Source organism: Electrophorus electricus, chromosome 7 (assembly GCF_041902795.1).
Source record: "Electrophorus electricus isolate QZ-2024a chromosome 7, ASM4190279v1, whole genome shotgun sequence".
Taxonomy (NCBI): Eukaryota; Metazoa; Chordata; class Actinopteri; order Gymnotiformes; family Gymnotidae; genus Electrophorus; species Electrophorus electricus.
In genome coordinates this window covers 35,605,001-35,622,668 of record NC_137503.1, presented here as the reverse complement: position 1 = coordinate 35,622,668, position 17,668 = coordinate 35,605,001, and the positions used below count along the sequence as shown (strand labels likewise).

General features: G+C 39.9%; 1 protein-coding gene across 3 annotated transcripts in view; it reads right to left on the bottom strand.

Moving 5' to 3' along the window:
- Window positions 1-468: 468 nt before the first annotated feature.
- vash2 (vasohibin 2) overlaps window positions 469-17,668 on the bottom strand; it is a 17,723-nt gene continuing 523 nt past the window's right edge. For 2 of the 3 annotated variants that reach the window (XM_027022831.3, XM_027022832.3), the window contains exons 2-8: window positions 17,232-17,617; window positions 13,839-13,927; window positions 13,224-13,280; window positions 12,550-12,624; window positions 8,005-8,386; window positions 6,429-6,580; window positions 469-2,678 (exon numbers count right to left, since the gene is read on the bottom strand). In XM_027022831.3, the coding sequence (XP_026878632.2) occupies window positions 2,609-2,678; window positions 6,429-6,580; window positions 8,005-8,386; window positions 12,550-12,624; window positions 13,224-13,280; window positions 13,839-13,927; window positions 17,232-17,537 (1,131 nt within the window). In that variant the 5' untranslated portion in view covers window positions 17,538-17,617 and the 3' untranslated portion in view covers window positions 469-2,608. Of the gene's footprint in view, window positions 2,679-6,428; window positions 6,581-8,004; window positions 8,387-12,549; window positions 12,625-13,223; window positions 13,281-13,838; window positions 13,928-17,231 lie in introns of all 3 variants that reach the window. The other variant, XM_035524253.2, reaches the window with a different exon arrangement.

The window sequence follows — 17,668 nt, the reverse complement described above, 5'->3', positions numbered from 1 at the left end:
CTCTTCATGAGAACACTGATTGCTGTGGGACTCATGACCAGTACCATGCTCATGGAATTTAAACACTTCTGTATTCTGATGAATATATTCATCAGATGATTCTTGTTTCTAATCAAGTAAGTCTAACAGCTGGTGTGATATTCAAAATGAGTTTGCACTTTTTTTTTGGTAAAATTTAAAAACAATTTACATGTAAAAATGTGTCTATTCACAGAAGAGTGAATACATTCTTTTAGGACAAGCAGCATTATAAAATAAGACATTGAGAAATATGAAAAAAAACAAATGTTTATTATTACAACATGCTACACTTGACAAAATACAGCAAGAATTTCTTATGGGGGAATAGACCATCCTCTTAACATATAAAAATGCTGCATTAACACAGCACAGATGAAAGGCCTGTTCAGTGAAACAAACTGAGAACAGCCTGGTAAAGCTTCAGAGTGATCATGCCATAAGCTCCAACACAAGATGAATCACAACTTCATCAATTTGACAAATCATTCATTCTTACAAAGTTATAAAGCTGCTGAAACTATAAAGCACTGGGACCATTAAAACAGTAAAATGTTTGACTCTTTCTCTATTAAATATGATATGCATTTTTCCAAAAATGAAAGACTACTCTCACCTCGCAGAAACATAGTAAAGTCCCCATTTTCCCAAATGCCGAGGTGATTGCCTCCTGCCTCACATGTTCCCATCATCTTAATTTGGGGGTTTTGACTGAGGCAAATTTCTCACTGTACCATAATGGTCATATATGTAGCAGACAAATATTTCAAATAATACTTTGTAGAATATTGTTACATTTCAGCAGTCATGGAGATGCTTTTACCCTATTGTTAATTGCAACACCACCAGCACCAGTCGAGGGGCTCCTCACTGCTAGTCTGATAGTCATTTCTATTTGATGTGCTCTTTAATCAATAAATCACATATTTATTATTTATGAGGATTTTTAAAAAGCTAAGAAGTCATTTCTGTACATCTGCACTAGAGTGTGGAGAATTGACCTTCAGCTACCAAACGTGTAAAACACTCAAAGGACATGGAATGTTTCAGTTTCTGTATAAAGTGAAATATAACATTTTGTCAGCAAAGAAGAATGTAAATTAAAAATGATTAAAAACTGACCCAGTGGGATGTGACCAACCATGCGAGTCATGAATGTGTTACAGATTTCCTGCCTTACTAGCACCTTCAAATTAGAGCTTGTAGTGTTTCCAGTAAGAGATACAGTCCAAGTCATACATCCAGTAATATGGTTTACTTACCACTTCAATTTTGTTTTCTATGACAGAACACTATATCACAAATCATTTATGGGACATTTAATGAAAATATAGTTGAAATCATTCAACATTTAGCAGATACCAAAGTAACAGTAACAGTTATAGTAACAGCATGAATAGATGGGAGGTCACCTTACTCCTTGTTGAAGGTTGCCAGTATGATCTCTGGCTGTTGCGCGTGTGTGTCAGGGGTAGGAGGGTTATGGTTGCAAGGTTCCCAAAGATAATCCCTGCGTTATGATTGGGGGGTGGTAAGGTTGCACAGGCTGATCACTGGTTGAACACCTCAAGGTAATGGGGGAATTATAATGCACTTGTGTGGTTCAACATCTTTGTAAATAATTTTGTAAATGTTGGTAATACATTGATGGATACAAGCTATTCATAACCAGGGATAAATATACAAGTCAGCCACTCTAGTTTATTTTCTGTTTAAGTGTATTGTTCAGGTAAAGTACTTATCTATGGTTAACCCTGTGCTAATACTGAGGTCCACCATGCAGGCTTTTAATTGCTACAACTGTCTGGAAGACAGACCTTCGCCTTTATTGGGCATGCATAGTTTTTTCACCAGTACACTGAACTCAGACATGGTGTGATGTGAGATTTGCTGGAATATTGGCCTGATATGCTACATATCTCAGAGGTTATTTAAAAGCCAAACACAAAAATAAGCCAAAATTTAGTAAATTCCACCTTTGATATTCCTTTTTCTTAAAAAAGAGCATCAATAACATAAAAATAAAATAACACAAACATGTTGCAATGCACACATTTCCATAATGCTGTTTTAGTAATACCCGTTGGGGCTTTCAAATTGCTGTCTTGCTTATAGTTACCCCAAACGGAAACTGACTAAAAATACATATAAAAAACGTGTCACATGTTGGCTGTGTATAGAAAAGTCCATCTCTGTCATTGTGCATTAAGCATAACCTTAGGACATTGTCTCGAACACACTCAGCTACCACTTCAGCTCCATGTCCCCATTCATTTTTAACCCTTGCTAAAATAGTTTTCTTCTCATTTGCATTACATATATAGCAGTCAAAGTTTTCTAAAAACATGGATTTCCATGTACAATAAAATTTCACTTAAAATTATCAAAATGAATTGAAATTTCCCAATTTCTTCAATTTAAAATCTGTGCATTCTTTGTGTTCTTCAATGATCCTGTTTGAGATATTCAGTCAGTATATATGCTCACATAATGAAATGGTCTGAAAACAAAAACTGTAAACGGCGGAGGGAGAGACATGGAGAGAGAGAAGGCTGTCCAGCTGCACAGGGCCTCCGATACGAGTTCACCCTCAGATACGGATCTGGTAGCCATCAGTCAGAGTGCTGAGCTCTGCTGGTTTCCTGCTCAGGATGGCAGGCCTGCACGCACACACGCACACACAGACAGGTACAAACACACAGGTATTAGCACACGTCTCTGCAGCATGACATGGCAACTATGTATGAAAATTGCTTGGTTATGTGTCATGTTATTGTAATGTGTAATGTTAGAAATTAGGTGCTTTTGGAAGAAAAAACTGGGCAACGAGCTGTAGACGGTCACTGCATGGGTCATTTCACTCTTGGACATAGACTGCTTTTGATGAAACCCAGGCAGTGTATCGCTGGCACCTCCCTGATTGCAAACGCGCGCACACACCCACACCCACACACAGATTCAATCTTGACTGATCTGTCTCCATTTGAGCTGAGATGCTCATGAAGAACAAACTCTCTAACACACAACATGCTCCATGCCATGCCAAACAGGCAAACCACATCAACGATATAAATAACGCTAACTACGTCAACATCAACCACGGCAACAAGGCCAACCACGTCAACCACACCAACCAGGCCCACTTAAAGCGATTTATATGCACAGGTATCAGCGATCGAAATAAATAGTCATTTTATTTTATGAATATTTTATTAGACGCAGACACAGAGACATTTAACTGAGGGTATCAGAGGCCAATAAAGGTTGCTGTGTGAACAGCTGTGTGAGAACAGAGACCAGGGTGTGTGAGAAAGGAAGCTGTCAGAACAGCTTTCTCTGGGCCACTTTCTCTGGGCCACTATGGGCCACTTTCTCTGGGCCACTATGTCTCGCTTCCTGTCAGATGAAATCACTCACACAATGCTCGCTGGTGGGAAGGAATGTTAGAGGAACTCTGTAGTGAGAGATGTTTACGTGCTAAGCACTCTGTGAGTCGGTGTGGGCTACAGCCAGTATTTGACAGATTCTACAGCAAGTATTTGTCTATGGAATTTGCACAGCACTGTGCTTGATTTTATACATCTTAGCAATTGTTTTGCTGAAAGGAGATTTAATGTCTTTATGGTTATATGTCAGAACTGACAGAGATAACTTTATCATGTTGGAAGGAGAATGAGTTTAATTTATCCTATATGCCATGTTACAATTTTTAAATAAAATTATTCATTTAAATCCTGTCTTGGACTAAAGCTCAGCTCTGTTTTATCCTAGACAATAAAAACATCCTTAAGATCTTCCAGTTTTTAGCTCTCAAAGTCACAGAGAAGCATAAAGCATGCGATCATGAAAATATTGCTGTTATCCTCACTTTCTCTCTGGGTTTAAAGAGGCAAACGTAATTGCAGGTGTAGATGACAGTAAAATCGGTGGTGTGTTTCTGGGTGTAGAGCTGCAGCCCTTCCCTTCCCAATTAACATCTCCAACATGTGACAAGCCTGAGAGGTGCTGAGAGGTGGGTGTTATAGATTCAAAATAGCACCAGTCACAGGCCCCCCATGCTCCCATCATGCTGGTTCAAAAGTCAGAAGCATTAAGAGTTGAATATATTCGTATCACTTTAAAGGCATGCTAACACATTAACTGAAATACCATTACACCTGCCTGAAGTTGACTACCAGTTCAAAAAATCATTTTTGCAACTGCAAAGTAATGACGATTACTTCACGCAAAAACACACACCAATACCAACGAATGCAGATTTACTAAGGGCTAACGGTCTTGTGATTTCAGTGAATATTTCAAGCATGTATATACATGGTGGAATAACGAAAGTAGAAAATCAAACTATACATTTAATATTTAAAAATATAGACCAGAGAATAAAATTGCATTACAACCAGAGGACAAGGCGTGATGAACTATGCTGTAACTTTAGTGCGTTAGTGTTATGAGTTAGTGTGGCACAGTCAGTGCTGCCAAAATCTACTCTATCTGTTCTTCTATTATTGATGGGGTTTATATGCCCGAGAAGAGGGCAGCAAGAGCCGTTTCCCCAGCTGATGGTTTAAGGGTTGATATCAAACTCATTTTGCATACCCACTGATTCTTGAAGGCATCTTTTTTTCCTTCTATATGCCTTCTTAAAAGTAGATTAAACACCACTGAGATGAAGTATGACTATAGGGAGAGTAGGGCGGCCCAGACTCTGTTATTTAACCATGCACAACCCTACTGTACTTCATTCCAGTGTTCCTGTGATATTACATTCAGTTCTTAGCCATTTGGTGCATTTCAGAAAGTAAAAGACCCACGTTTAAAACCTGCAGTGCCAAGCACCTCAGCAGCTGTGTAAACCTCTTTTACTTCAGTTTTGGATTTTGAATTGTGCAACAGATGGGGATCTTATGTCATGGTGTGTGTAATCCTCAGGACAATCACTATATATCAGGACTCAGACAGGGAGAAATAGAAGTATAATATTACTGTGTTGCTGCTCTGCCTACATTTTCCAAAAGCCTTGCAGATCAGAGTAGCCAAGACAAAAAAACTATAATGCAACTCTGGTCCTGGAGATCTACTGTCCTGCACAACTTTAGTTCCAGTGGTAATTGACACAGATGATGCAGTTAACCAAGGCCTCCAGCAGGAGGAGCCTCCACTGCATATCACACAGTGTGCTGTCATGTTTATCTGTGTTTATCATAGTGTGCTGTCATGATCAACTGTGTTTATGATACAGTGTGCTGTCATATTTATCAGTCAGTGGGTTCTGTGGTGTGTGCCGTTTTCATGCATTTCACTGTACACAAACTCTGTGTTAAGAGCACATAAACTCATATAAGTAGCTTATACTACTTACAATGCATCTAAACGCTAAATGAATCAACAAGGCAAATCCATAACATTTGTGACATAAATGTTATTATTAAAAAATTACTTGTATATTAAATATTTACTGTTAATACATCTGAAAAATCAAAGGAAGGTACAGCTCCACAAATGCTTCTTTAAAAAAAAATAAAATTCACTAATTAAATAAGTTCAACTTTTAATTACTATTCCAGAGCAATAACTACCCCCATATAAGAACAATGACTGAAAATATGTCAGCATTAAATGAAATTACCTCAGTTAATTAACTTCTGCAATTGGACATTCTCCTCTCAGAAATGCCAGGTAATGAGAACCAGAACATGTACTACTAGTATTATTACTAATATTACAATTATTATAGTATGAGTACTACTAGTATTATTACTAGTATTACAATTACTATAGTACGAGTACTACTAGTATCATTACTAGTATTACTATTATAGTATCAGTACTACTAGCATTATTACTAGAATTAACTATTATTATAGTATCAGTACTACAAGAATGACTAGAATTACTACTATTATATTATCAGTACTACTAGCATTATTACTAGAATTACTATTATTATAGTATGAGTACTAGTTTTATTACTAATATTACAATTATTATAGTATGAGTACTACTAGTTTTATTACTAGTATTACTATTATTATAGTATCAGTACTACTAGTATTATTATTATTATTATTATAGTAACAGTACTAGAAGTATTACTAGTGCTACAATTATATTAACAGTACTACTAGTATTACTACTAGTACTACTATTATTGTATGAGTACTGCTAGTATTATTACTAGTATTACTATTATTATTGTATCAGTACTACAAGTATTATTACTAGAATTACTATTCCTATAGTATCAGTACTACAAGTATACTATAATACTATGATTATAATATCGGCACTACTAGTATTATTACTAGAATTACTACTATTATAGTACCAGTACTATTATTACTATAATATTAGTACTATTAGTATTATAACAATACATCATCTGTAATGGTAAGAATCAGCAAAGTACTTACGTTTTGTCTCTTCTGTGAAGGTACTGGCGGCGCTGGGGGCTCACACCTCCCTGGCGTCGTTGGGGGCTCACACCTCGCTGGCGTCGTGGGGATAAAGACTTCCCTCTGGCCCTCTCTTTAATCGGAGACTGCGCAGTAGACGATTTCAGAATCTGAAACAAAATAGCCACGTTCGCATAAAAAATGCCACTCAAAGTTTTCTAACATAACCCCATTTACTGAATCTGCTCACCATTGTGTAACTATGTCTTTTCCTGATGTTACCAATTCTGATCAAATGTTCAGTCAATAAGTGCAAAAAAAATCTCACCATCGGCAGGAAGAGATGAACATTATCAGAGAATGGTATCGACCATCATCAACTCCACTGGATTTCCATCCAGTAGACTGAGCCTGGGTCATTAAGTCTACTTCCCAGTGGTAGCTCAGTGGTTAAGGTACTTAACTTGTTATTGGAAGGTTGATGGTTCAACCACTGCCACTGTTGGGCCCCTGAGCAAGGCCCTCAACTGCTCAGGTTGTACTCAGTTATAATTTTAAGTCGCTTTGAATAAAACTGTCAGCTAAATGCCATAAATGTAAATGCACTTCCCACCACAGGGAGTCAGGGTTAAAACCTCCCCACATGCTCCCTACTCAGTGGCTCCATTAACAGACATTATTCCAAAAGGTGAATCATTACTCTGCTGATTAGTCACATCAACCAAATCACGTCACTAATAGATTCAATTTAAAAACTAAATTTAGCAATATATACGGAGTTACCAGCCTTTCAGGTGCACCTACCCTATAAGTGCAACTATAGGTTATCAGTCTTTTCACATTTATTTCTATGTACTCACAGTTCAGTAACTGATGGTGGTGATCTCTGCCCAATGTTGGAATGTTTACAGGTGTCTCTTTCATGAATGATCTGCATTTATGTCTGGATATTTGCATATGTATAAATGCTTGTTTACTAAGTGTTTACATAAAGTATATTAACAGATGCATTCAGTCTATAAAATCAGTCATTCAAAACTGCCTGCTCATTGGTCAAAACCAGAATATCTCCTCTCATGAGGACAATCAAGCTTGATGAGATGGAGGTTCACCGGACAGTCACGTGTGCTTCTGGCCAAACTCACGTGTTTTGGACAAAGTCACATGTCTGCTTTCTGCAGCCTGGTACATGGGCTCACATCTGGCATGATCCTGTCAGGTGTGTACTCATGTCTCATGTTTGCTGTGCCTGCTTCTCAGATCTCATGCATAGATCTCATGTGTGTCCCACGCCTCACCTTCATCCTCATGTCTCGGCCGTGTCCCACGCCTCACCTTCATCCTCATGTCTCGGCCGTGTCCCACGCCTCACCTTCATCCTCATGTCTCGGCCGTGTCCCACGCCTCACCTTCATCCTCATGTCTCGGCCGTGTCCCACGCCTCACCTTCATCCTCATGTCTCGGCCGTGTCCCACGCCTCACCTTCATCCTCATGTCTCGGCCGTGTCCCACGCCTCACCTTCATCCTCATGTCTCGGCCGTGTCCCACACCTCACCTTCATCCTCATGTCTCGGCCAAGTCCCACGTCTCACCTTCATCCTCATGTCTCGCCCGTGTTTCTCCAGCTCTTTGCGCATGTCCTCATGGCCCTGCCTGCAGGGGTTCAGCACCAGGTACTTCCACTCGATGGGCTGGAACACGTGTGGGTTGTGAGGCACGTACAGACCAATCTTCACCTTCTTCACACTGTGCTGGTAGCGGCGGTAGGAGTCCTCGAACTCAAAGACAAGCTCGCTGAGCGTGCGATAGCTCAGGGCCTTGTCCATGAGGTCAGCACGGCGACTCATGCCCAGTGTGCCATAGCGGCCGTTGCAGTAGAGCCCGAGCACCACATGGTGGAAGTGGTGGCCCAGGAACTGTGTCTTAAAGCTGATGGGGAAACGCTCGACTGAGGCCAGGCTGTTGGTCAGGTAGCTGGAGAAGGGGTCAAGGCTTCTGGCACATGAGTGACGTGGACAGTAGTCCAGGGGTCAGAGACATTTACTCTGAAGCAAGAGGTTATGAAGTTAATCCCAGACTATTGCAGTATGCTGTGCACCTCTCTATATGCACTATATTCCGTATATTCTTTGATTACACATTTAATTGCAAGACGCTCATGGGAGAGCCACCTTGCACTGGGCTCATACGTCATCTTAGATAAGTACGGACATGAATATAATGGCACAACACTAAACCACTAAAGCCAAGTCTCAGCGTTTGTGCATATTATTAATTTTGCTTGATTCAAACAGAACTCCATTTTTTGCCCAGATATTTCTAAATCAAACATTAACCCATTAACGGCATGGGGAAAGTCTACAGCACTTCCTAAAGATATGAGCATGATTATTAATTAGAAACTTAATTAGTAATTACAACAGCAAAGACTGTAGGGAAATGTTTTAGCAGATATTTTACTGTACGAGTACAAATAAAGACAAAAGATGCAGCGAATTATGCAAGATACTAAACACCTTACTATTATTATTACATACTATTATTATTATTACATGAATATAGCACCTTTCTCATACTCAAGGACACTTTACATACACATATAAAAAAAATAAAAAAAAATAAAAAAAAATCAACCTAACCCCCATGTTTTTGGACTGTGGGAGGAAACCAGAGACCCTGGAGGAAACCCACACAGAGAACATGGAAACTCCACCCAGATCGGGACTCAAACCCAAGACCCTTGTGAAACTGAGAGGCAAACATGCCAACAACGAAGCCACTGTACATATTATATATATATATACATACATACATACACACACACACACACACACACACACACACATACACACACATATATACACATGCACCTTCTCATACTCACATACTATATACCTTCTCATCCACACTGTGCAGCACATTACATATCTGCTCGTCGATCATCAGATATGCTACTCCACTCTCAAGTCTCCACAGAGGTCTAACTGAAGAGCTACACCATGGTGTCTGCGCCAGGGCAGTGATCCTGTTGTGATGGAGGAATGTGTGTGGTAGATCGGCAGACACTAGTCTAGACGGCTCTTTTCCTCCGGCTGGCTCTGTGCCGTGAGCTGCATTCTGTCTTTGGTCTTATGTAACTGGTGTCAGTGCTCACTGTAGCATGGCTGCACATGATGTGATAGCACTGCCATGAGGAATAACACAGACACACGGGAGATCCGGCAGAGGAAGCAGAGGACAGTCTGCACCAGCGCATTCCTGCAGCACTCCTAGAGGAGCCAGTGGGACTGAGGAATGAGACATTTGCTTTAGGTCAATCAGGAACAATCAGGAACAGACACAGACCTTAGTGATTTCATTTAACACCTCATATAAAAATGCTTTGCTGTTGAGAACCTCTTAGCATAATCTCATATGTGTTGAATATTTGAATTAAGTATATAATAATGTTTTTACAGCACATTCATTTGCAATATAAACATTATAGGCCATGGAGAACTGCTGTAATATCAAAGAAGACAACACTTACCAGTTAATTAACTCTCTTGAATTCCAATAAGTCAAATATGAAAGCTTACTGTAGCTGTCAAAGTGAATTTCTTTTTTCTCTTTTACAACAGCCACACTTACTGGCAACAGTCAGTCAGTCTGCATTATTTGGTGATAATAAACAAACTGCTAATTCAGAGTGAGAGCTCACCCAGCAGACCTGCTGTGCCACCATGTTCCACAACCCACAGACCTTGATGGCCCTGCCATCTGTTCCTGCAGCACATGGTCAACTCAGGCAACACACATGCTTGCACACACACGCGCACACATGCCTGCACAGACACATACACGCCTGCACACAAGCACACCAACCTGCCTGCACACACACACGCACCCGCCTGCACAGACACATACACGCCTGCACACAAGCACACCGACCTGCCTGCACGCACACACGCACCCGCCTGCATACACGCGCATCCGCCTGCACACACACACGATTGCATACATGCACACCTGCCTGCATACACACACACACACACACACACACACACACACACACACACACACACGACTGCACACTCAGTTAACTCCAATGCACCATCTGCAAGTGCTCTTGCTGGAATCTTAGCATATCAAATTACAGCTCTGATGACAGCTTTGCATTGCTACAGCTGTTAGTAGGATAAAGGGAAGCATCTAGATAAACCTGGACACGCATGGTCAATAATTAAAGATGGGCTCATAATGGCATGCCATCACATTAGCTTGAATGGAGGTGACTAGAAACCTTTTACTGCAGGTATAAATGAGGCCTTCTCAGTGTGGTGTACTGTGTTCTGCAGCACAGCACATGCACCCCTACACACACATTCGCACACCTACGCACATATTCGCACACACACTCACACAAACACACACACGTCAAAGGATCACATTACCGATCAGACCAGCTCAACTCAGAACTTATCTGCATTTCTTTACCTGCCAGGACTTACAACTGCCATTGAAAGAGGGATACCACTATCTGTTCTTGTAGGGTTAGGGTTAGACAGGGATAACACTACCTTTTCTTATAAATTCCACTGAAGGAGAAATCACCTTTTTGCCTAATCAGCTTATGAACCAAAATGACACACTTCTCCTCATCTGGTTTCAAACACCAAAGATGTAGGATTTGGGAAAAATCTGTTTTGTTCTTGTTAAAATATATTTAGTGAAATGTACCCTTTTATAAGATGTATGTAATATGTAAAATGTAATATCATCGATATTAAAATGAGCTCCTATGAAGGATTAACATGAACCCAACAACATCTCCATAACATTTGTATATCAGAATTTTTAAAATCACTTTAGCAAATAATTTTAACAGGGTTCTTCTCTGCAACAGCTCTTACTTTGCCATATACAGTGTTCAAAATTCTAAAAGTAAAAACTCAGATCACAGTGCCTTAGCTCCTGACAGACCTCAGAATTTAAAATACACATGGAGAAGATTCTTTAATCCCCTCTTGGCACTGTAATTTGTAACATTGTTCCCTTGCTACTTGTGTCACTGAAATCCAATGAGGCATAATGGAATCTCTCTTCATTTAACTCTTTCAATAAGACGAAATGACATGAATAAAAATAATCTCAGCTGCCCACAGGTCTGTAGAGTTTATGCTCTGTCTTTATATACAAGCAAATTAAACTAATCACAGGAAACACAGGTTAGCCTTCCCATATGAGTCAATTCCAACCACCCTGACACAGTTCCCTAGCAACAACTGAGCCAGAGAAGCCTACAGCTAGGGTGAAAGGCTAGGGTGTCCATGAAAGAAACCTCTCTGTGATTTCATGCCAGATGACTCTTCTAAGCTTTAGATGGCTCTTTGCTGCACAGTAGGCTCATGTCCAATAACAATATGGCTGAGAAGGTAAGGGCTTCATTAGCAGTTGAAATGAAGCTCTGTTATCTAGAGGTGGACAATGGGAGTGGATCGTGTGGATATTTTGTTTCATAATGGCAATGCTTGTTTTGTTATTTCATTCCTTTGCTAATGAATAAACCTCACAACTTCTCTCCCCATTTTGTCTTGCTTGCTTTGTAAGGTGTGTATTCCTCATGTAGGTGTGAAGAAGTGAATGTGGCCAGCGTGGATGAACCTTCACCAAAATTGTCAGACTTGTTCTGCAACCCAGAATAATGGTCACAACTCCAGTTAACCTTTGATTTGTCAATGTAAATTTAAATGTAAATCTGATTAACACCCTACCACTCCTTTTTGATCTTTGAGGTATTAACGCCTCTCTCTGTGTTATTTCTCGGGGGTTTAACATCACTATGACTGCAACAGTTAAATTATTCCAAATTTACCTTATTATCAACCAAAACCTAATTCTAGCTTTAACGCAAAAAGAGCCAAAGAAATCAAGATTTCTGACAGAAATTTACATCTACAGGCTAGAAAATGCCTGCGGTTCTAACATATATAGTACCAAAAGAGGCAGTAGTATACTAAACACTACTAAATTAAACAGTAGAATACTAAACATTGCAACACTAAACAGTAATATACTAAACAGTACTATACTAAACTATACTATACTAAACTGTACTATACTAAACTGTACTATACTAAATAGTGATGAAAGGATACATTCCAAGGATAACTGCTTCCAGGCATTTAATGGGGAGGGACTCTCGGATCATCTCTCGGGCAGTCTCCATTAGCCTAAAAGACGGAGAGCACAGATTAACTCAATCTTGTCATCCTGCAGTTCAACTCCTGACCAACACTCCTCATTACTCGTTCTTCACTCCCAAACAATTCCCAAGGAAAGTAACCAAGTTATAGCCATCCATATTACCCATTAGAGCTCTCGATACTACCCTTCGGAACAGGCCCACCCATCTCAAACTCCAGGTCTGGATTTTCATAACAGGCTTCAAGCATGACACAGCAGTCAGTGACACATAGTAATTACAGACAATTCACTGATCAGATCTCATTAACTCACCCATCAGACCTCATTAACTCATTGATCAGACCTCTTGAGTTCATACATGCACACAAGTAACGTTGACAAACTAACATTATATATTTTCATTTTTGAAAATGAACATTTGCTAAATTTACAAACTAATATTTACAAATTATTGTAAACCTAGGGACAAAAAGAAAAAGCTAAATGAGGTAATTTCACAGTACCTGCACACCAACCTAAATTCTTCTTTGAATGTTTAGTGCATCAGCGATTTTGTTATGACAAAGGACACATGAAAGTAAAAAAGGAAACAGCAAAATTAAAATGTCACAGCAATATCACTTACCCACACAGAGGCCTGGTTTTCCGAATCTCAAAAAACTGTGTTCCTGTGTGGTTGTATCTGTCAACAGTTAAAGAGGCAGGCTGGGTGGACTTGTTGTCACATGGGTTTTCAATGTGGATCACTTTGCATAGCTGAAAGCAATACCCTGTCTTGAAAGCTTCTTTTTTTCTTCAGAAATGTATGTATTGTAGCAAATGCGTGGAACATCAGTCAGTAAAATCTAACTCATCTGGTCTAGTCCTGCATAAATTAGATGTCAGATGCAGATATCAAAAATATTCCACTGCATTATGAGCTTTATATCTAAAAATGTTTAAAATTAATTAAGATTATCTCGCATTACTGGAAAAGTCACATTAAAAGTACAAAGAGCATCTGAAGCATACAGACCATCATGTTAAATTAAAGCAACACTGTTATAAAAAGAGGCATTTTCAGCAACTCAAAATTCATGTGTGGAGAACTTTTTGAGAACTAGCATCCAAGAGACTATAATGTCTATGAGACTATAGTGTCTATGAGCTTTACTGCGATGTAGGCTGTCCGGATTTGGGACATGTCTGTCATGCTGGAGTTTGGGGCACGTCTGTCAGGCTAGAGGTGCTTTAAGGATACTGCAAATTCTTCATGTAATTCTGGACAGCGTGGAGCCAGTCAGGAACTGACATGGACGGCTTGAAGTTTGGAACCGAAGGCACAGGCTGCTGTGAAAGAATCAAGCACAAAACTGGGTAAGTTAATATAAACATATGAAGTACGTAAAACTGACTGAAGCTTAAAAAGGAAACTGGAGAGGGTCCTAGAGACATCCAGACCTGGAAAGCAAAATAGTGACAGTGGAAATAATGCATAACAATGTGTAATGATGCGTAATAATGCATAAAGACAATCAATACAGCAGACTTGGAGCAAAAGGTGGAGTGTTTATAGTAGATAAATCCAACCCACAAATCCCAGTAACTGAGGGCTTGAAACATTCTGCCAATGTTTTAGCTAATCAGATATCACAGACAGGAGTATTCATGAACAAAGCTCTGGCTAATACTCGCCTCAAAGACCTTTACTCCAATTGGAGAGAAAAGTTAACAGTCAATCTAAGAAAAATGTGCAATTTTCTCTTTCTGAAACTTCATGACATCAAAAGCTTGTCAAAACAGCTAAATAGCTAATCTTCAACACCAAAAGAATGCTTTCTTTCCCTGTCACAGCTGAAGCAGAAACTGATTTTCCATAGGCAGAAGGAGAAATAGAGACTGCTCAAAAAGTTAAATGGGGTCATTTTCTCATTCTGCAACAATTAAAAGACATATGGCTGGAAAGCCTGTTGAACAAGATAAGAAAATGCAGAGGACATCATGATAGCAAAGTAGCACTAACCACTAACATCAGTGACTCCATGCTACCAGTGCCACCAACCTACAAAACAGTCATTTAAAATGTCTTCTCCAAACATTCTTTACTGCAGCAATGTGCAGCCATGCTATGCAGCAATCCTATGTAATGTCTCACTGTTAGCCACAGGACGAGCTTTAGTCTGCTTTTAAGCAACTGTATGTTTCTATTCAACATCAGTATGAAGACTTTCTTCTACCTTTAATTAGTCCAAGCCCACAGATCTCTGACCTTTAGGTTGGCACAATAGTTCTATCAGTCTGAAGTCAGCCATTCTGTCTTCTCTAATACTGTCTGGCATTTAAGCCTGTTCAGAGGAAAACGCCAAGTGCTCTCCATGAACAGGGAACCCAGCAGGGAGTAGCAGAGACCAGTGGGAGCAAAGAACTTACTGTCCCTCGAGTACAAATGCAGCCAAACGCAATCAAGAGGACCCACATGGCACTGCTGTGACTTGAATCTAAATCAATTCCAACATTTTGGAAGAAGTAAGCCTTCTTAGTTACACTGGTAAAACATGTAAATGTAAAACATGACTAGTTTCTGGTTCTAGTATTGATTCAATGTGGTCTTCTTCCTTCTCACTCTCTCCTGGTCTCAATTGTGTCTACTGGGCAAGAAAACAAAGCTGAAGAAGAGTCCAGACATTTGTGTAAGTACTACTTACTTATTTGTGTAAGTAGTACTTACTTGTAAGTTTGTCCTGTGCCCCTTGTGAGGCTATATTAAAACCATCATCAGGCAGTAAGAATGAAGAATGTGTTTGTTCCATAAAGATAAAGTTGTCAGTTTCAGGATGCTAATTTCCCTGTGTTGTTCACAAAGTTCACAAACAGCTCTACTGCAGTGCTGAGAGCAGCAGACCAGTAGGAGCACATTAAGCTTGTTCCTTTAGTGTAATTAAATTCCTAGATCAAAAGCTAGAAGCTGAGTGCTTGTTTTGTTTTGTGTTCAGGCTCTGGACATAATTTTAATTACAGGGATTATTCCTGAAGATGGCATCAAGGAGTTTCTTAAATAAAACAAAATAATTTATTTAAGGTATATAGTCTATTTAAAACAAAGGTTCTTTACTTAAAAGGTATTGTGATATGAGATTTCAAAATCATCTTTGTTCAATCTAATTTGGAAAAGAAACACCATGGATTGGTATGGTTTGTATTGTGACAAGTGTCTTGGCATCTAAGGTGATTTCCACTGGTGTTTGAAACATTTTGGATAATTTGAATTCCCAGCTGCCTGGCCTGTGCCACAGAAACTCAGCGTTGTCCTCTCACACAGCTCAGATCTGATAAGATTAGGTTTAGGGTTATGGTTATGGATAGGGTTGAGGTTAGCTTTAGGGTTAGGGTTATGGGTAGGGTTGAGGTTAGGATTTGGGTTGAGGTTAGGTTTAGGGTTAGAGTTATTAATAGGGTTGAGGTTAGGTTTAGGGTTATGGATAGGGTTGAGGTTAGGTTTAGGGTTAGGGTTAGGATTAGGGTTGAGGTTAGGTTTGGGGTTAGAGTTATTAATAGGGTTGAGGTTAGGGTTAGGGTTATGGATAGGGTTGAGGTTAGGTTTAGGGTTAGGGTTATGGATAGGGTTGAGGTTAGGTTTAAGGATATGGTTCATATAGCACTGATCTCCTTCAACCTTGTAAATGATCAGGCTTCTTAATGAACGCAATCCACAAATGCTTGGGTGGTTCATAAGGAAAACCATATGTAGATAAAAATGAATGTGATCTTTTTGTATGTAGGTATATGCAGGTATTTAGAATGTGTTCTTTGTGCTACACATCTTGGTGCATATGGAACATGAGCACAAACACAGATCTAGTGAAAATAGGGATCTTCAGGGAACTTTATCTGTCTGAGACACTAAGGGTCTCCTCATTCTCTTCTGAGACATTCTCATTAGACTATAAAGTTGTCATAATAGTCAGCCATCCATTCTGTTTGGTGTGTTAATATTTAGAGACTGTGACAGTAATTGGGTGTGAAACATATGATGGCTCACTGCTTCTCCCATTCTGAAAACTAATGACATGGGTTGTTTGATTAAGACTGATGCGCAGGATTCCCAGTAATGACCATAACAGACTAAAAGACTTCTAGATGTACTTAGTGCCACAGGAGGCCACAATAAATACTGACTTTTGACTTTTGCCAGTAGAAGCCATTTTGTTCAGAAAATTGTGGGGGGGTTTATTTTGTGTGCATTTTTCCTGTATTTTCTGTTTGTATCTTAACAAAGAGATTAAGAAAAAAGGTCATTATACATTGCTAAAACCACAAATCTATTGGTGGCCTAAGCCTTTGGCACAGTACCCTGACTGACCTCCAGGCTTTGTTATGCCTGGCTTGGCATGAACTGCCGCCAAGAGCCCGTCAGAAGCCGTATGCATGAGCGAGTCAGTCCGTTCACACGTGCCACACTTCATGCTTCAGCTTGGTAATTAGGTCACACATCCAGGACATGCCTCATTCTCACTACTTAAAATATATATGTTATACTGGACTGTATAAAGTTACAGCTTTATATATCTTCATCTGTAATTGCTATAATAAAACAACGGAGGAATATATGACAAATGTAAACTCTTCAATACAAGTATGGCAGCTCTTAACTTACTTTTGGCAGGTGTGCTGCATTTCGTATTTTGTCCACCATTTCTTGGCCATCTGGATGAGCTCTGGCGACGTGAGCCCACATTCTTTCCCAGGTGACGCTCTCTATAGGAAATCCCGCCCGGTTGACATAAAAGGGAACTCCGCCGTCTTTCTCGTCCTCTTCACCGGAGGAGCGGCCGGCGTTGTTGGTGGTAGTGGATGTAGCACACTCGGCTCCGGATCTTGAATGGCAGTATGAGCTGGAGCTCTTGGAGCGGCCGTGTCTGCTGGTGTTGGCCGCGGAGCTGCAGCTGGTGGGCCCCGTCATTGTCCCGCTCCTCTGGGATGCCTCTCCCCGCAGCGCGTCCCCGGTTAATTATGGACCGGCATTGCTACAGACGTGTTGCGCTACAAACATGCATATTCATTCAAACACCAACACCTCCTGCAATGAATATG